Below are 20,814 nucleotides of genomic sequence, written 5' to 3'. Positions count from 1 at the left end.
CTCTGTCTGTCACGCGCACTTGACACCTGTCTCCCTGCTGTAATACAGACGGACGAAGCACGAGTGTCTTCATCTGGGAAATAATCGATAAAACAGCGGCACATCTCAGCTTTGAACTCCATCAGGAGGTCGTGTGCCCTCACTGCTTCGTCATGGCGCCCGCTGCTCGTGCTGTTGGAGGCTTTTATTGGTGAAACATCAAGAAATAAAGGTGAGACGTTTGAGCGTCTGAAGCTAGGTGGCTAAGCTAGCGCTGGCATGCATTGTCGTTTCCCGTTTCCTGAGGGGATCCATCGTCTGAAAGCTGCTCCTGATGCTGTTTTACAGCTTCTGGGAGCTTTACTTAAACTCTGTATCGATAAAGATTTCACGTGGCTAAAATAAAATGAAAGTGTTTGATTTTAGGCTCTGTGGGATAAACCCCGCGAGGTGGAAAGTCCCCTTAAAGTCAGACTTTTGGGGTTTTCTTCCTTTTCTGCTCTTTGAGTGACGAAAGTCTCTTTAAAACCCGACAAATGTTCTCTGTTTGGTGTGTAATGTTTGTAAATTGCGTGTATTTTATAATTATTAGCATTTTTAAATGTCGTCGCTTTGTTTTCATTTATACGTCAATTTATCCAGAAATTCCAGTTTATTTAAATTAAATATTAAAGCATGTCCGCTTGAACCTGAACTAATTAAAATTCGTCGATTAATGATTCAAGAGAAATTGCCGAAATTCAGATTTCAGCTCGTCGGTTTCGGACTTTGTGTTTTGGGTGTTAAACAGCTTCGAGTGAGCCTTTTTCAGCCACACGGGAAATTAAATACATCAAATCTGTTTCTGATTATTAGGTCAATGTCTGACTGTTAAACGTCACCAGGGAGCTTATTCTGCTGATTTTGTTAAAATGTTGTGCAGCATCCACACGGCGTGTAACTCATTGTTGGCCCAGTTTATTATTCTCAGTTCTTATTTTCATGTTTTATGTTATGATTTAATGCCAGAAATATTTTTCACAAATTCCAAAGTTCAGAATTAAAATTTGAGCTCTCCAACTCTGAATCTTGTGATCATTATAAACGTGAACAGAACGCAGTTTGTGGATTAACATAAGGCGATTTTTACATTTAAATGATCAAAAACTAAACATATGTTTCATTTCTGTAGTTGGATTTAAGCTACAGTTATTTACAGCTTAATAATAACAATAATAATATTAATCCTCAGATAATTTTTGTCACGTGATTCATAAATAAATATAAAGGTGAACCACTGTGGAAAATGAGGCTCTGTTTGTATAATAACAATGTTGTCTCATTTTTATTGTTATACATCCACATTCTGCAGAAATGAGAAAAGTTGTGAAATCCTCGAACAAAAGAATTTATAATAACGATGATGATGATGATGTGGCGCCTGATGAAGACCTGGAGTGTCTGAGTTATAACAGGAGCTGTCAGCAGCAGCTTTTATCTGAAAGCTTTTATTTTGATGGTCTGCTGATGGCCTGTGTTAGACTTGATGATGGTGTTCACGCATGGCGCCGCCTTCTCTGACCACAGCCGATGCACCTGTCCTCCAGTCTGACCAATCAAAGTCTGAGGTCTGGGTCATGGATGCTGCAGGTCATCAGCACTCAGTTCAAAGCCAGCGTCCCTGACGGGGGGGTTGGGTGAAGGCCTCATTAAAGCTGAACCATCTGCTCCATCAGGCGGTGCCGGTGTGAGGAGGCAGGTGACGCTCGACCTGCTCTGGTGTCTTTTTCAGAGAGAGTCTGTGTTTAAGCACAAAACTGCAGCCGGCCGTGACTCGCTGAGGCACTCGGAGGTTTCTGAGGCTCGTGGCGTGCAGTCACGTCTGATGCTCACAGCTTCAGTGAAACGTGTTACAGAACTTAAATGTCTCATTGTCTTTGTACCGTTTTCTTTTATTAATAGGATTGGAATAACTTGCATATTATCTTATTTACATTTTACATCATAAAAACATAAATTATATATTTAAATAAAACAACCGTGTAGATCATAACGTAAACGAGCTGTGAGCCACTGCTGGCACTGTGGTGTCACGTGAGCCCACCTTAGTGTTCAAGCAATACAAACCAAACAGGGAAACTCCCACAAAAACTCCAGGAAATGTAGTTTTTTACATTTCTAATATTGTATAAAAAACAAAACTGCAAACTTGACTGAATCCTTTCATTGAACTATCAGACACACACGCTGGTGCTCTCTGCGCACACGTGGCAGCGCTGCTGTCAGCGTGTTCCTGTGTAACAAACTCAAACTGCAGACATGCATGTGCGCATTAGTTTGACTCTCACTGAGCAAACATCCTCACACGTCTGTAACACTGTGTTCATGTGGCCTTCATATGAAGTCATTTAAAGGACTCAACAACAAACAAATCTTCTCCAACAGGAAGTCACTTGTGTCATATTTCTTCATGTCAATGCACGGGCTGCATGTTTGACACCCTCATTTAAACGGTTGGTTATTAAAATAACCCACAGTGAGAATATTTCCTGGCTGCACTAATGGAGAGCATCATGAAGACACGATGATCTTCATGAAGATGATGAAGATCTGAAGCTTTGTATTTAAGTGTGCTGATGTTTTCCGACGGACTCTGAGGAGATCCGAGGCAGCGGGAATGACAGCGGCTCGCTGTGGTGGGGGAAACCCAGCACTGCAGCAGAACCAACGAATAAACTGACAGGAAGTTGGTTCTTCCTGGTTTTAAAGGTTAAATAAACGCTCAGAGCAGTTTATTAGGTACAGACTGTGTAGAAAAAGCATTTTTGTTTTGGAGCTTTTGCTCATTAAATGATGAAAGCGTCTTCTGCCGCATCGCGTTCCTCTCACTCATCTGTAACCTTTGACCTCTCGTCTCTCAGGTGACCCATCGCCTCCACAGATGTGGCTGCTACCTCTGCTGAGACTGCTGTTCATGAACCGCGAGGACGCGCTGATCGAGCGGCTGCGGCTCGGCCTGGAGGGATGACAGGACTGTGGCGGACCAACATGGAGACAGGGGAGACGCGCGTCCACGTGGATTCTCCTCTTTAGACCCCCTCAGGACACGGACTCAAACCTATGTTCATATTTTTTCACTCAGCTGTTTTGTTAGTTTTCGTGAAGCCATACTCGAGTCAGGATGAGCTCGGAGGGTTTCCAGTACCGAGCGCTCTACGACTACAAGAAGGAGAGGGAGGAGGACATCGACCTGCACGTCGGGGACGTGCTGCTGGTCACTAAGGGGGCGCTGCTGGCGCTCGGCTGCACCAATGGAGCCGAAGAACGGCCGTCGGAGATCGGCTGGCTGCCGGGCTTCAACGAAACCACACAGGTACGATGCCGCAGCAGAGACAGGAAGTGCTTTCAGACCGCACGAACCTGTCCCGTCACAGGAAGCAGCAGAAGAAAGTAATAAAAGTTCTTAGTCTTTGTTTTGGAGTCTTTTTGGCTCTGCTGGCCTCTCTGTGAACGAGCTGATGTGGTGACATCAAAGGTTACAGCAGTGGAAGCTCTGTGATAGGCTAATAACCTGTAACGCACAGATGTGAGGCAGAGCTCAGTCTGGGCACAGAAATGTGTCTTTGTTCATTTAAAAGCTGCTGTGCCGACTGAACCCGGGTCCAGCTCGTTCAGTCTGAACGCCTGCAGCAGCGCTTCGAATAAATCCTGCAGTCAGTGAAGCTCTCGCTATATTAGCACACGTGATGGAGGAAATGCTCCGTGTTGACTCGTCAAAGTGAGATATTTTACTTGTTTCCTCTCGACTTCTTTTCGGTGATGCAAAGAGAAAACGAAGCTGAAGTAAAAGTGGAGGAGCGGCGTAGCTGCACGGCTCCGTCATCACGAAACTCCACAAACAGCTGCATCCCACATCCTCCTCGCTCTGACCCCACACCGAGGGGCTCCTCGGTGTGGGGTCAGAGCGAGGAGCTCAGGTTTTCCGACCTTCACGTTTGGTCCGGTCTGTTGGGAATGATGGTGGGATTAACGGGAACGCTCGTAGCTTTTCTGCTGTGTGACCCAAACTAGCCTCCAAAAAAATGATCGTTGCTGATTTTATATGATTCTCACATCTGCGATCTTTGATTCGTGTACGACAGGAAAAAGGCGACTTCCCGGGAACGTATGTGGAGTTTGTCGGCAGGAAGCGGATGTCTCCACCCACCCCGAAGCCCCGCCCACCCAGGCCCCCATCTGCGGCGTCGGTGAGGGCCGACTCGGAGTCAGAGGGTGAGTCAAGTCGCTCAGATGCTTTTAGTTTGTTTCCCACGTCTGATCCTGCTGAAAGTTTCTGTGAATTCACAGAAACTTGTCCAACTTTTCAAACCTGAACAGTAACCATGGACCCTCCTAATGATCTGTCATGTAGTCGTTCACCCAGGACTTCTCTGGTGTTTGATACGAGTGACGAAGCTGCAAACAGAAGTCGTAGATTACAGGTTTCCACTCCACTTTGGTTTAACTGTGTGACCAGTTTGCTTCAAACCAGCTCGTTTGCTGCTAGAGTTGTTTTTTGTTTTTTTGAAACTGTTAAACGTGTTTTTTAAACATCCATCCATCTTCATCCGCTTTATCCGACCGGGTCGCGGGGGCAGCAGCCTAAGAAGAGAAGCCCAGACCTCCCTCTCCCCAGCCACCTCCTCCAGCTTATCCGGGGGAACACCAAGGCGTTCCCAGGCCAGCCGAGAGATATAATCTCTCCAGCGTGTCCTGGGTCTGCCCCGGGGCCTCCTCCCGGTGGGACATGCCCGGAACACCTCACCCAGGAGGCGCCCAGGAGGCATCCTTGTCAGATGCCCGAACCACCTCAGCTGCCTCCTTTCGATGTGGAGCAGCAGCGGCTCTACTCTGAGCCCCTCCCAGATGGCCGAACTTCTCACCCTATCTCTAAGGGAGATGCCAGCCACCCTTCGGAGGAAGCTCATTTCCGCCGCTTGTATCCGCGATCTCGTCCTTTCGGTCACTACCCACAGCTCGTGGCCATAGGTGAGGGTAGGGACGTAGATCGACCGGTAAATTGAGAGCTTCGCTTTTACACTCAGCTCCCTCTTCACCACGACGGACCGGTGCAGCGTCCGCATCACTGCAGCTGCAGCCCCAATCCGTCTGTCGATCTCCGGCTCGCTCCTCCCATCACTCGCGAACAAGACCCCGAGATACTAAAACTCCTCCACTTGGAGCAGGGTCTTGTCCCCGACCCGGAGTGGGCACTCCACCCTTTTCCGTTTTTTAAACATGTTATTGAATTTTGTCATACGTCAGGCCAAATAAAGAGGCCGACGTGCCTGCGTGACACAATGTGGAGCCGTCCTCCTGGTGTCACACCGGGTTTTATAAAAGCGCTCTGAGAGGAAGTGCTGATGTTTTAAAAGCAGACTGAGCTCGAGCGTCAGCCGTCCCAACATCCCAGCACAGCAGCAGAAACCAGTTCTCCAGTTTATGAACCAGTGAGCACAGCGACGTGGATGAGAAACATTAGGCTGCTAAAACAAACACATCCTGTATTTTCTGCTGATTTTATAGAAGACAGAAGAAAAGTTGGCATAAAAATACAAATTCAGAGATGATCAGCTGTGCAGCAGATCTGATTAAAACGATGCACGGGAAGACGGCAAGAGAATAAAGATGGTAAATAATAAAGCGAGTAAATAAAAATGTAAATTGTTGCTATTTCTTGTTTATATTTTTTCCTCGGGCGGGTCGAGGAGGTCGGCAGGGAAGCGTCACACAGGCGCCGCCTCCTGCGGGTGCAGTGCTCTGATCGTGATCTCACAACTGCAAACTCAACAACTAAGAATCTGATTTAATAAACTCTGAAACAGCCTGATCCCTGTCAGCTGTTACCACAGCAACCACTCTGCAAAACATCCAAACGTCACGCCACAGTCACGGAACACGTTAGCTTCCTTAAACCTTCGGTTCGAGGTAGACGTGATGCTCGCCGTCACACGGAGCCAGAACAGATTCTGATCTGGGACCAGCCGACAGCCTGAAAGTCTCAGCTCTAAGAGGGAGCCGTGAAATCTGTAAACAGACACTGAAACTTGTTTTTGTCGCTCTGCGCTGAAGAAACTGAAAGGTTTCAGCCTGATTCAGTTTCCTTCAGCTGCTTCCTCAACAGAGCAACAGCACACACCTGTGTGTGACGACCCTGCAGCTGGAAACTAGAGCCTGAGAAGACTCGAGCAGATTAGAGACGCTCACGTCCTGATACACTCCTCAAAGACACACACACACACACACACACACACACACACACACACACACACACACACACAGAGCTCGGGTTGAGTCAGGGCTGCGGTTGCTGAGTGAACAGATCTGCTGCCACCCGCCTCACAGAGCACAGGAAGTGTGTGTGTGTGTGTGCGCGTGTGTGTGCGCTGTGGTTAAAGAATCCTGATTATTGTTGTTACCTGCGTGTTTCACAGAACTGTTTTGCTCACTCAGCTTCCTGTTGCCTACATCCTTTCAAAGTAAAAGCTGTTATATGCTCTCATGTCCTCCATAATTTTAGTCCCCCCCCCCTCCCCCCCGGTTTCCTTGTATACTTTATGACATCATAAAGGTTAAAGGAGGGAGATCAATGTCTCGTTATGAAGCTATCTTATTACTTTGACTTTTGAGTTGAAATCTTGCGTGTGCTGTTTGTTCTTCTTCAGGTCTCGTGCTGCCCGACCTCCCCGAGCAGTTCGGACCCCCGGACACGGCCCCGCCCCTCCTCAGCAGACTGATGGAGGCCATAGAGACCAAAGGTACCGAACACACTGACGTGGATTTCCAACCAGTTCCTGTCTCTGCGTCTGGTTTCAGAGTTTATCTGTGTTGTTCTTCTGAAGCTTCGAGACGCCTACATCTGCAAACAGCACACTAACCCTTCAGATGCATTCACAGCTTTATTCTGACCTTTTATTCCTTCACTCTGATGCGTTGGTGTTTTCCAGCATTTAAGCTGAACATTTGAAGCTTCGTGACTTTCAGACTGTAGGAACTTTTGCACAGTTTCTCATTTGTGCAGTTAGAGTTCTGCAGAGTTCTCAGAAATGCATTGGTGGACACTTTATTAGATCCAGCTTCAGTTTAGGAGCTTATAACACTTCTATCTAAACTATGTTCCTCATGTCAGGTTGAACATAAAGCAAACTGTGAGTGTGAAGTTTTGAAATATTGATCTGACGAAGTCTTCAGCTGGTGTTTGTAACATGCGTGTGTTGCTGCAGGTTTGGACAGCCCCGGCGTGTATCGCAGCCTCAGCGGCGGCGGCATGGACACGCAGCAGCTCGCAGACGCAGGTGAGGAGGACGTGTTTTCACCTGTGAATTACAGAACAACTGCATCGTGAAACCTCTGCTTAAACTGATGTTTGTTTTCAGACCTGGAGCAGCTGGAGGTGCCGTCCCTGTGTGACGGGGTGGTCCGGTTCCTGCAGGATCTACCCGGTCCCGTTCTGCCAGCCTCGCTGCAGGCCGACATGATCCACGCCGTTCAAGGTCAGAAGAAGCCCCACGATCCCGCCCGTCTCCCTCTTTCACACTGGATCTGGTAGTTTGTTCACACTTCTGTCCTGTTTCCTGTTCCTGCTTCCAGAGGTCAGAGACCTAGAGGAGTGCGCCCAGTTGCTGCGGAGCGTGGCCAGCTCGCCAACTTGCCCCGCCCAGTATGGGCTGACCTTGCTCAGCGTGGTTAGACACCTGGCCCGACTGTGCCTGCACGGCTCCAGGAACCAGCTGAGCCCCCGAAACCTCGCCGAGAGCTTCAGCCCGCTGCTGTTCAGACAGACCGCAGGGTCAGTGATCCACAGCTATTTATACACGCGTGACGGGTTATTAATACACGCGTGGCGGGTTATTAATACACATGTGACGGGTTATTAATACACACGTGACGGGTTATTAATACACGCGTGGCGGGTTATTAATACACGCGTGGCGGGTTATTAATACACACTTTATTTTCTTTTCCATACTAAGTTGAAGGAATGTTTCATAACGCATCATTTTATGACTCTTAAGAGCAGCTAACATGGAGAAACATGTTGTCTGGCTTGCAAACCCTGAGGCCTGAAGTTTAGCTTAGATGGGTCACGCTGCTCTGGTTCAGGGAGTCACTGATGTCAGGAAGGACGTCAGCTGCTTGCAGGTCCTGGCACATGCACATATTTGAGGCCACACTCACAGGAAGTGTGATGATTAATGATGATTAATAAGATGAAGCAGAGAAAACCTTTGACCCATTTTGTTAACAGCACTGATGATGTTGTGTCTCTGTCTTCAGGTCTGAGTCGGGTCTGGATCCTCTGGTTCAGGTCCTGGAGGTTCTGATAACCAGCGAGCTCAACATGAACCAGGCCGCACCAGGTAACACACACCTGCCTGTGTTCGAGTGGCTGAGCGTTGATGTGCATGTGTGTAAAACTCCCGTATGGTTGCTCTCAGTTCCTGGCCGTCATGTTTAGTCTGTGTCACGCACAGCTGTTGCTCAATCGAACGGGTCAGATGAGACGGCGGCGGAAAGATGAGTCTGAAAAAGTGCAGCAGCAAAGATTTGATGACGGGGTTTATTGGTAAAGACTGCACGAGGCTTTGGTTTCACTCAGGGAAGTACTGAAGCTCTCAGGCTGACGACTTTGGCTCATTTCCAGCTCCACAGTTTTATTCTCGGACTCTGCTGAAGTCCAAAAATTATCCTCCTTTGTCTTACGCTCAAGTTGTTTTGGCTCCTCCTCCTTTAAGATGATCAGGGATGCCTTTCTCCCTATTGGCTGCTCCTCGTGAACATGAAGTAGGTGGGGCTTATCCATCCTTTCTGACATCACACAGATCCAAGAGTGTTTAGAGCGTTCTGAGGCCTGAGTGCCGTCCTCACACTGTCGAACGACAGGTTTATGTTTTTAAGTTTTACACGTCGTACAGAAGAATCAGACGCCGTTTAAACTCGCGGTTACTTTGGCAACATCTGTGAGGCCTTTGGGTTAAGATGTGACAGGAAGTGATCAGCCTGTGCTGAGGTACAGTCTGGTACTTTTGTTCAGCAGACGGTGGAAACGGTTGAAATAATGCTCGTGATGAAAGCTTTACGCAGCGCAGCTCACGGATGGTTCCTGAACTTCCTGTTTTTCACAGCGAGGATGACCCAGAGCACCGAACGTCTGAACGTCTGTTCTGTCTGTTCTGTCTTTATTATTATTGTTATTATTGTTGTTATTATTATTTCATGCTTACTTTATAATGTGTCGCGGTGTAATTACAGCGCTCACTCCTGGATTGTTTTTGGCAGCTGTTGTTAACATTGGTTCTCATGTGTGCACCGGCACACGTGATTGGCTGTTAGAAAGCAGATGATTGGCCTTTGGTGGGGGGGAAGAGGCAGGATTTCTGTCATACATTTGCCATTTTGGGGGTTCAGGAATTCTGCAGCTCATTCCTGTCCCATTAAGGAAGGAAGGAGTTTTTTTCTTTCTGTTTTGTTATTTCAGGATGATGATTGGCTGAAGGATCGGGTGCTGTCGGTAACAGAGAGGAAAGATGGATTTGGAGAGAAATGGAAGGTTTCAGCAGATAAAACCTCTCAGATGTGATGGAGGGAATATTTAAAGCCTAAATCAGCTGATTTAAAAAAAGCACACATGATCGCTGGCGTTTGTCTCTGGGTCAGTTAAGTGGGTCAACGAGCAGCTCTGATTGCGTTAGTCACTCATTCATCGACTCATCCATCCACTCTGCTCGGCTCTGAGTCAGCCGGTCAGCAGCTGAAACGATGACATCACCCGTCCACAGAGTGAGAGATGCAGCAGACGAAGAGGGGAGGGAGGAGGGGGTGTTGCCTTGGTGATATCACTGCCATCACAGGATTGGCTGGAGCCATCGGTGATGTCACACATCTCCAAGCTGCTCTCCTGAGCTTTGAACCGAGACTGTGAGAGAGAGGGAGAGAGAGACGGACGGGAGAAAGTTGCGTCGTTTGGAAACGTCTCCGAGCCGCGGACGGCGAGCTGGAAAAATAAAAAAGGAGGTTTTGAGGCCGTGGAGGCGGAGCAGAGCTGCAGGTGCAGAGCGAAGCCACGTCCAGCAGGCCTGAGTTGAGCGAGGTGACTGAAAATGAAGATGTAGCTGAGATGACGTCAGATTTTTGGCGGCCGAACGGGCTGAAAGCAGCGGGACATGAGAGCCGGGCGTCCGTTCGTTTCTGAGGACTCGACAGGTGACGGTTTAGGGGCCGACATGGAGCGAGAGGAGGGAGGCGGGGCCGAGGCGCTGAGGGGACGAGACAAGATCCTCTGCTACATCAACATGCAGAGCCCAGGTAGGAGTCAAACCCCCACCTGGAGGGAGCAGCGCCTGATCAGATGGCCGTAGCGGCGAGACTAAACCTGTGTCGGGTTAAACATCTGCATCAGAAGCTGGAAGTTTGTTTGCTGTGAAGCCTCGAAATGTGTTTCCATGTTATTCCTGTTCTCGTCATTCCACCCCCGCCCAAATTCACCCTGTTCAGGCTGAACCCGGCGGTGTGAATGCAGATGTCCGATGGAGTCGAGGTTAAAAATGTGACGTCGCTGTGTGCTTGAGGAGTCGGCACACGATGACCCCGCACTTCATCTCGTGGTGATTTCACCAGAGCGAGTGTCGGAGTGTTTCCCGAAGCGCAGATGCGTCTGAAGCGATTTCCTGCCACGCGTGAGAAAGAAAAATGGTGTCAAACCTGATCTGAGCTCAAAGTTCAAACCTAAAAATGGCCACGAGACACGGCGAGCTCAGAGAAACTGCTCCGACGCTTAGTTTAGTTCCAGGTGTTTTGTGCTGCAAAGCTCTGGTTTTCACTTGTTATCAATGGCGTGCGCCTCCTCCCTGTGCGCCTCCTCCCAGTCAGGAGAGGGCGAGGTGTTCCCCAGAGAAACAGGAAACGTGTTAAACTTTATTTTGGTGAGCACACAGTCGATTTGGAGGCTGCTGTTTTCAGGCCGGATGGGCTGAACGCAGCGTGCTGTCACTTTTTTTTATTTGTGAGTGCCGAAAAGCTCAGTTTCACTTCCTGTTTAACAAACAAAATGGTGCTCTTACTCTACAGCTCGGTCCTAATATGCTCGGTTATTTTAGTAATCGAGTATTTGGATAAGAAATACTAAATGTCTCATTAATGAGAAATAATAAATATGAAACTGCAAAGAATCTAAACGTTGTCGCTATATTTACCTGTAGAGTTCTGTCAGACAAAAGGAAGTGTGTGTGTGTGTGTGTGTGTGTGTGTGTGTGTGTGTGTGTGTGTGTGTGTGTGCGCGAGAGAGCTGAGTTTTGCTGTGATGCAACGTTTCCTGCTGAAAACAGACGCTCTGGTGTTAATAATTAATAGTTAATATAAATACTTAATCAATGTTAAGAATCATTTTCAATTATTAAGACGATTTAATAAACATTTTGTTTATATTTATTTGAATCTGAATCTTGAAAATAAAGTTACTAAAGCCTTGAAACAGTTGTGGTCTGGTGCCTCCCGAGCCCCCCTTTAGACTCCGCCCTGTTGCTGATGTAAACATCGTGTCAGACTGAGCTCACTTTGCTGCAGCCGGTGACGTGTGGAGCAGGTGCACAGGTGTGCGTCACCTGAGACTGCACAGCAGGTGTTTGTGCAGCACCTGTTCTCAGTGAGGAGTCTCCTCCGTGCTGCCGGCCCGTCGCTGAGGTTTCTGTTGGTTGTGCTGTCAGATGAAGACGCGTCCCTCAATCTGGCGTGGAGCGTTAAAAGCCCCGCCAGCGCACACACTCACACAGTCCCGCTGTTCTTTCTTTGGGTTGTGGGTCACGCTGCTGGTTAGTTGTGATTTCTTCGATATAGTCTGCACAACAAAGTGATTCCTCCCCCCTCCCCTCATCAGTCACTGATGTGTCACATGACTGCAGATACCTTTGACATCAGGGTGAACGTCAGAGTCAGTGAGCGCCATAAATCAACACAGTCGCAGGATGTTTGTGAGGCTGATTTAACCCTTGTGTGGTGTTCGTATTTTTGTTCCTCAGCCAGTGTTCATGAGTAGAGTTTTGGCTTTCCAAATTAACACAATCAAACAATTTTATGTTAAATTACTCAACAGATGTTTACTTCATCCCAACTACGAGCCATATGAAGAGCAAACAGGGTTAATGTTTTCCCTTTACCTTTGTTAGATCACATTTATGAATTAATGTGCTTCTCGTTTTCTTTTAATAAAATGTTATAAAAAATTAAATCAGTTATAATCAAGTGGAGTAAGTGGAAAGACACAACACATTTACTCGTGAAGCAACATGTTTCACAACTAAATGGGATCAGCTGCTCATCAATGGTGACATTAGGCCCAGGGTTGTAAAACAGGGGGAGGCGGTGCACACATTTATCCCACACTGTCCTGATGGCAGCTAGCTTGTCTCTCTGTCGTCGAGCTGCTCTGTCGTCTCGGTTATCAAAGCGGATAATCCTGGAAATTTTGTGGAAGTTTTCCAGAGACATTGATGCACGGAAAGGTTCTTGCCGGTTTCTGCATCCCACAGGGATTCTGTGGATTCCCCTTTGGACCTGAAAACTCCTGCAAGGATAAGAAAGAAAGTAGGCTGTTGGGGTTCTTAGATGAATTTGGTCCATCTCCTTCCACCTCTCTCCAAAAACACACCTTCCTTCTAGATTACTGCAATCCAGAATAATTTTCTGGATGGAATCTGGGATGAAAAGCTCAAATGAAGACTTGATGTCCTGCACATGAGTACCTGTCAGCCGTGTTGGCCCTGGCTTATCACAGTAACAGCTCTGCAGGGTGGCTCATTTCTTGGGCAAGAAGACCGTTCAATGTCACCAGTTATTGACATAAATATTTCTTCACTTGCTGTCTGGCGGGCTTGTTCTGGTCCTGGAGCTGGCTGCAGATGGGCTACTCGTCTTCGTTTTGTTACTAAATGGTGCTCAACCTCATCCTCTTCTTCAAAGTCACTGTCAGACTCACTGTTTTTATTGCCGCTAATCGTTTTAAAGCTCAGTGTTTAAACCCTTCCGCTGTAACTGCAGCCCAGCAGCAGTATATTAAAGACTAACCTCGTATTGTGGATGAATTATCTCAGTTGTTCTCCTGACTGAAGTTTGGTCCGTTTACAGCATCCTGCCATGCGATTGCATTTGTCCCTGACCACCAGAAACCCTCACGTTAACTTTTATCGAGTGGAACAAAGTTAGCGTTCATCCTCCAGCTTCACTGTTTATGTTATGCTAACATAGCTGTGTAGCTAGCGATCACGTAGCACATCATTATATACCAGCTAGTCCAACTAAACTACAAACGTCACTGCTGTTTAGTTTTCTGTCTTCATTTATGTTGGAAGTGATAACAGAGCTGTACGTTTGAATTTTTCACAAATCTCTCAGTCAGAACATGCTATATCATGTTTAGGTGGAAGCTAGCGAGCTAACTTCCTGCTAACTTCTAACTCTGTTAAATGTAATAAATTCCGTTTTCATGGATGTTAAACTTAATTGTTACACCTGGTAAAGCAGCAACACTGATCGTTTTATTACAGATGAAAGACAGTTTGTAACTCTCAGTGATGCTGCAGTGTTCGTTTGACTTTGGGACAATAATAACAGCTAATAACGTCAGACTTAAAGACTGGATAGGATGGAAACTATTAAAAGAAACCAGGATGAGGGAGTGGAGCATTCAGGGTCACCTGGTCCAGCCCTAACTATATGCTTTAGCAAAAAGGAAAGTTTGAAGCCTAATCTTAAAAGTAGAGATAGTGTCTGTCTCCTGAATCCAAACTGGAAGCTGGTTCCACAGAAGAGGGGCCTGAAAACTGAAGGCTCTGCCTCCCATTCTACTTTTAAATACTCTAGGAACAACAAGTAGGCCTGCAGAGCGAGAGCGAAGTGCTCTAATAGGGTGATATGGTGCTACAAGGTCATTAAGATAAGATGGGGCCTGATTATTGATCCATCAAAAAGACAGTGGGTGTGACTCCTCCTCCTCGCTCTCTGTTTCAGCTTTACCTCCTAAACCTGTGAAGTCTTCGGCTCCGGCTCCTTCCACCAGTTTCAACAACAGCATGGTTCTGCAGGACGCCGAGTGGTACTGGGGAGACATTTCCAGGTAACACACACACACACACACACACACACAGAGCGTGGGAGGACATGCAGGATGTACGGAGTGATGCAGAGTCTGTTTTTGCCGTTTTAGGGAGGAGGTGAACGAGAAGCTGAGGGACACGGCCGACGGTACGTTTCTGGTCCGAGACGCCTCCACCAAGATGCACGGAGATTACACTCTGACTCTGAGGTAAAGCTCTCAGTGCGTCACCGGCTTTTCAAACACAGGTTTAAAATCCAGTGAGCAGAAATGAAACGTTTAAATGTAAAGACTGACTGAATGATCTACAGCTGTGAAGGGTTTAAGAGCCAAAACTCGTGGATACGAGGTTCAAATGAAGCTGAGAGAAACGTTCAGCTGAATGTGGAACCATTGTGCAGATGAAACCTTTGCTAATCTTGTAAGAATAAAACATTCATACAAAGTTAAACAACTTTATACTCGTTAATTCACATTTTTTAAATCCTATAAAAATAATTTACTCTCAGTGATCTGTGGCTGCTCACCTGCAGCGCCCTCACTGTCCACCAGGGGGCCAAGGCGCTACGTCGTCCAGCTGATGTACAGATTTCCTGGTTTGCACAGTTACAGTCTTGTTATCTGTGCAGTAAACGTCCAAAGCACGACTGGTTTGTGTCTGGACGATGCCGCGGCCTCTGAGTTCACCAGCTCTCCGTTCTCTCGTCACCTGCAGGAAAGGAGGCAACAACAAGCTGATAAAGATCTTCCATCGGGAGGGGAAGTACGGCTTCTCCGACCCCCTGACCTTCAGCTCGGTGGTGGAGCTGATCAACCATTACAGACACGAGTCTCTGGCCCAGTACAACCCCAAACTGGACGTCAAGCTGCTCTACCCGGTCTCCAAGCACCAGCAGGTGGGTCGCGCTCTCTGAGAGTCTGCGTTTGGTTAACGACGGCGTCTGACCGCTGCGTTGTTGTCGTTCAGGATCAGGTGGTGAAGGAGGACAGCATCGAGGCGGTGGGGAAGAAGCTGCACGAGTATCACCTGCAGTACCAGGAGAAGAACCGAGAGTACGACAGGCTGTACGAGGAGTACACCAGAACGTCGCAGGTACGCTCGGAGGAAGTTCTCTAATAAAACTACAGATTTATGAAACAGAACTACAAACAGTGATGATCAGGATACTTAGAGGTTTTTAAGAAGCAGCTGATTCTTTACTTTTAGTGCTTGATCGTTTAAGGGTGTTAACGGGGAAGAGGACAGAGATTTGAGCCTACAGTTAATTAAAATGATTACATTTAAATTATGGTAAATAAAACATTACTGCCCCCCCCCTCATCATCATCATCATCAGGAGATCCAGATGAAGAGGACGGCCATCGAGGCGTTCAATGAGACCATAAAGATCTTCGAGGAGCAGTGTCAGACTCAGGAGCGCTTCAGCAAAGAGTACATCGAGAAGTTTCGCCGGGAGGGAAACGACAAGGAGATCCAGAGGTAAGCCGCTACCATGGCAACTGTGACGGAGCTCGTTGAGGGGAAAAGCACATCTACACACACACTAAAAGGAAGCCCGGTTGCCATGGCAGCAGAGACTGCAGGAAGAAAGCCACCTGCTGGTAAACGAAGTTTGGAGTCAGAAATGAGCTTCAGCTCAGTTTGATCTGAATGTTTTTATATCGACACGACGATAGAAACAGAAACGTTACAGATGATGAGTCTGCATGCTCGCCGTGCAGCGGCGTGTTTGTCACGCGACAGTGAAATCCCACTGCGTCTCCGCAGGATCATGGAGAACTACGACAAGCTCAAGTCCCGCATCAGCGAGATCGTGGACAGCAAGCGCCACCTGGAGGTGGACCTGAAGAAGCAGGCGGCCGACTACCGAGAGATCGACAAGAAGATGAACAGCATCAAACCGGACCTGATCCAGCTCCGCAAGACCAGGGACCAGTACCTGATGTAGGTGACGCCCAGAGCGCCGCACGGCTGTGGCGGTGTGATAGACTAATAACTGTGTGTGTGTGTGTGTGTGTGTGTGTGTGTGTGTGTGTGTGTGTGTGTGTGTGTTCACAGGTGGCTGACTCAGAAAGGCGTTCGGCAGAGGCGGCTGAACGAGTGGCTCGGCCTGAAGAACGAAACTACAGAGGAGTAAGTACCGCCCACACCAGCGGTTCAGTTTGTTTTAGTGCACAAAGCCTCCGTCAGCTGCTCCACCCAAAGGAGGAGGAGTCACAAATAAGTCCTGCCTTTAGAATTCAGTGTGACTGTAAAATGATGATGGCAGGTCACGCTGTGTAGCCATGTGACTAAAGATGGAGGTGACTCGGCTTTATTCTCGAGAGAAACCTCATTAAATTTACCTGAAAGGTCAAAGGTCACACAAGGTGCAGGCAGCTCTCAGCCTGAATCAAAGCAGAAGTACTCGAGTAAAGCAGCTTCCTCACAGTCCTCTGTCTCCGCCCTCTCAGCGAGTACAGCATGGTGGAGGATGAGGAGGACCTTCCTCATCACGACGAGCGTCTGTGGCGCCTCGGAAACATCAACCGCAGCCAGGCGGAGTCTCTGCTGCGAGGGAAGAGGGACGGCACCTTCCTGGTCCGGGACAGCAGCAAGCCGGGCTGCTACGCCTGCTCCGTGGTGTAAGCAACTCTCCATCTTCCTCCTGCTCCTCTTCTTCACCCGCTTACTGCACATCAGCCTGCTTCAGTGTTTATCGCCTCAGTCTCACCTCTCTCTCTCCCCCACAGGGTGGATGGCGAGGTGAAGCACTGCGTCATCAACAAGACGAGCACCGGCTACGGCTTCGCTGAGCCCTACAACCTGTACGGCTCGCTGAAGGAGCTGGTGCTGCACTACCAGCACACGTCGCTGGTCCAGCACAACGACTCGCTCAACGTCACGCTGGCCTTCCCCGTCTACAGCCAGCAGAGACGGTGACCCGCCCCCCGACATCGTTTACACGCCCCCCTCCCCGCCTCTCCTCATTTCCCTCTGCAGACACACATCAGCGTCTGGATGAAGCTTCTTGTTCAGGCTGACGCGCCGATAAACGTTTTCCTGTGAAAGGCGACGTGAAGCTTGAACTTCCTGCGAGGAACACGTTACAGACGTGCCCGTATCACGCTTTCCCTTCTGTCAGCACGCTCACGGTGCTCCGGGCTGTTTGTCTGCTACAGATCAATGTCACCGAGGAACAGAAGCGAGGCAGGGACGCCGTGTTTCACGGGCAGGGCTGCTGTCGCTTAGACCTGGTGTGACCAGAATTTACAGACTTGATGATTTATTCAGTATGACCCAAAATGAGCAGTTGACACAGGTCAGAGGTCATTGGTTCCTCAGACTTCTGTAGGACTGGAAGTATTTTTGTCGCCCTCTGGTGGCGTTCAGGTAGAATGCAGGTGAAGGTGTTTCCTGACTGTGACCCTGCAGCTGCGTCCATGTTTCCCCGCCTGTGTTTAGTTTCTAACTTTGTGCAACAGTTTCCTGTCCTTCGTGCAAACTCGACACATGTAAACATTAATACGTTTGATTTAAAAAGATAAAAAATCATTTTGACTCTTTGATTTCAGCCTTTTGTTCTCTGTGATGTGGATCAGAGTCACAGCAGGTCGTGCGCTGGCGTTGTTGGAGAACACGTTTCAGTCTGAGGGGGAAACGAAGCTCAGCCCGACGGGTCTGATCCAGCGTGATACGGGCACGTGTTTGGCCTGAGCGCAGCCGGCACGTCGGGATGATGAACGCTTTAATCATGGCGCTGATTCGCTGCAGCTCGGCCGAACTGTGAGACGAGAGCAGGACGATGATGAAGAGGCGTCGGAGTGAACACTGTGACTCTGGACGAGGGCTAAACCCGACCGAGCGAGGACTCGTCCCCCCTCCCCTCTGTGTTTCAGTTCCTCAGTTTGTGCATCCTGGATTTCGCCGCTCTTTAATTCTTCTTTTCATCACGGATCAGAACCGAGGTCGATCATGAACGAGCGGTGGATCGTTTCAGTCGTGGAATCGAGTTTCCTGAACACCGGTTTGCTCAGTTCGACCACTGACGAGGTTTTTATGGCTTATTCTTATTTTCCTGTGTGGCTCGTTAGAGGACACGCCCCACTGTGACGCTCAGTACGGAGGCGTGGCCTGAACTCCCGTTGAGACGTTTGAAACGTGGAGGCTTCAGGTTTGTGGACTTTGTGACGCCTGTTACTAAAACCAAAACTGTAAAATGTTTGAGATGAACTGTTTGGAAGCTGGAATAAACAAATGTCGGCCTTTACGCTGAAACATTGACGCGTCTGTTTGTCGTCAGTCTGTGCTCAGTTTAGCGTCAGCATCACGTTTCAGTGCTCGCGGGAATTCAGCTGATTGATTTGTACAGTAAACTGAGTTGATGTAATAAAGCTGAAACTTAAGAGCTGCAGCTTCTCCGGGTAGGTGGTGTTCCAGGTTAGATCTGTGTGGAGGTTTAACTGCCGCTTAAAAACCTGAGTGGAACGAATCCTGCAGCAAGGGTCACGATCAGAGATGAACATCAGTTAGTCGTTCTCAGTGTCATCATCACGTCGGCGACACGGGAGCAGGAACGAGCATCGTTTGCTGTGTCCCAATTCAGGGTCTGCACGCTTGAAGTACGCATTTTAAGTGCGGTTACGTCACCGCCACGCGACGACGGCTGTCCCAATTCAAAGTGTACTTCAAATGCATACTCCTAAGGCGCCGTCGATTTCCCCAAATATCAAGCGTGGTCCGGTGCACGCTTCGTGGTCCCATATATCCCACAATTCATAGCGCGGCGGTGGGTGTGGATAATTTTGCTGCAAAATACGGCAGAAGGGAGCGGCCAAGAGTGAACTGTCAAAAGTAAGTACTGAATATGACGTCACTTATTCATGTGCGAATGTTTAATAATGAAGAACATTAAAACATTACTGTTGGCCACATGTCGGCAAAGTTATGTGACATTAGTGATGTTTGTACTTTCAGCATTAACTTGGTTTTAAAGTATATATGTGTGTGTGTGTGTGTGTGTGTATTCAAATTCAATTCAAATTCAAATTTTATTTGTCACACACACACAACCATACACAGTATGACATGGGGGTGAAATGCTTGTAGCTGTACAATGCCCGACCATTAAATGACAGAAAAAAGTTTTACAGTATTTACAATTTACTACAAAATTTACAAATTAACTTAGGAATTTACAGTAAAAATAAAAATAAATAAATAAATGAAAATGTGCAAACAGCAGAAGGAGATTATAAAGATTATAAATTATAGGAAATTATAGGAAATGTGTGGTGGTGCGTGTGGTGATGTGATGTGTGGGAGAGTCCAGTCCTACACCTGGTTCAGGGCCCGAATAGCCTGGGGGAAGAAGCTCCTCCTCATTCTCTCTGTTTTGGCCTTAAGGGAGCGGAAGCGCTTCCCAGACCTCAACAGTGAGAAGAGTCCATTGTTGGGATGGGAGAGGTCCATCATGATCTTCTTAGCTTTGGTCTTGCACCGCTTGGTGTAGATGGACAGCAGGTCAGGGAGCTCTGATTGAATGATGCGTTCGGCCGAGCGCACCACTCTTTGCAGATCTTGTCTGTCCTGCTTGGTGCTGTTCCCAAACCAGGTGCAGATGTTTGCCGTCAGGACGCTCTCGATGGTGCAGCAGTAGAAGTTCTTGAGCACCTTCAGTGGCAGATGGAAGTCTCTAAGTCTTCTGAGGAAGAAGAGACGCTGACGGGCTTTCTTAACCAGGGTGTTGATGTGGCAGGACCATGACAGGTCCTGAGTGATGTGGACACCCAGGTATCGGAAACTGTCCACTCTCTCCACTGGCATGCCACTGATGATGAGGGGTTTGTAATTCCTCGCCTGCTTTGTGGTGAAGTCCACGATCAGCTCCTTAGTCTTGCTGATGTTTAGGAGGAGGTTATTCTCCTGGCACCAGGTCTCCAGGCTCCTAATCTCCTCCAGGTAGGCCGTCTCGATGTTGTCGGAGATCAGGCCTACAACAACAGTGTCATCAGCAAACTTGACAATGGAGGTGGTGTCTGATGTGGCTACACAGTCATAAGTGTACAGTGAGTACAGCAGGGGGCTTAAAACGCAGCCCTGAGGCTCCAGTGCTGAGTGAGATGAGGGGGAGACTTGTTTTCCCACCCTCACTGATTGGGGTCTGTCTGTGAGGAGGTTGAGGATCCACTGACACAGTGATGACCTGAGTCCTAGATCCGTCAACTTGGTGAAAAAGCTTAGAGGGAATTATTGTGTTGAATGCTGAACTGTAGTCCACGAACAGCATCCTAACATAATTCCCTCTGCCAGTGTCCAGGTGACTCAGGGATGTGTGGAGCAGGTGAGATATGGCATCGTCTGTGGAACGATTAGTCCGGTAAGCAAACTGAGGTGAGTCGATGGTGGCAGGAAGTGAAGAAGTGATGTGATCTCTCATCAGTCTTTCAAAACACTTCATCACAATTGAAGTCAGTGCTACTGGACGGTAGTCATTGTGGCAAGCGGGCTGTTGTTTCTTTGGAACAGGAACTATAATGGACTGTTTGAAGCACGTGGGAACCACAGCTTGGGCCAGGGAGAGGTTGAAGATCTCTGTGAACACCGGTGTTAGCTGGTCAGGACCCGGCCAGGGATTGCATCTGGTCCTGCTGCCTTCCTGGTGTTCACCCTCCTGAAGGTGTTCCTCACGGCATGCTCTGTGATGATGAATGCATTTTCTTCACTGGTGCACTCCGAGTGCACGCAGCCG

At 48.2% G+C, this 20,814-nt stretch overlaps 1 protein-coding gene across 1 annotated transcript; it reads left to right on the top strand.

Annotated features, from left to right (window-relative positions):
* The first annotated feature begins 18 nt into the window (after window positions 1-18).
* On the top strand, window positions 19-18,345 carry LOC102792543 (phosphatidylinositol 3-kinase regulatory subunit alpha-like). The gene is made up of 17 exons (XM_087849551.1): window positions 19-211; window positions 2,880-3,331; window positions 4,101-4,230; window positions 6,663-6,755; window positions 7,221-7,292; window positions 7,374-7,490; window positions 7,588-7,786; window positions 8,275-8,357; window positions 13,999-14,104; window positions 14,195-14,293; window positions 14,799-14,979; window positions 15,051-15,176; window positions 15,421-15,563; window positions 15,852-16,028; window positions 16,143-16,217; window positions 16,538-16,708; window positions 16,817-18,345. The coding sequence occupies exons 2-17, from the start codon at window positions 3,140-3,142 to the stop codon at window positions 17,004-17,006; spliced, it is 2,154 nt and encodes a 717-aa protein (XP_087705677.1). The 5' UTR covers window positions 19-211; window positions 2,880-3,139; the 3' UTR covers window positions 17,007-18,345.
* The last annotated feature ends 2,469 nt before the right edge of the window (window positions 18,346-20,814 follow it).

This window comes from Neolamprologus brichardi, chromosome 12 (genome assembly GCF_056152115.1).
Source record: "Neolamprologus brichardi isolate AB-2024 chromosome 12, ASM5615211v1, whole genome shotgun sequence".
NCBI lineage: Eukaryota > Metazoa > Chordata > Actinopteri > Cichliformes > Cichlidae > Neolamprologus > Neolamprologus brichardi.
The sequence above is the reverse complement of the archived record's forward strand: the minus strand, read 5'-3'. Positions and strand labels throughout refer to the sequence as shown.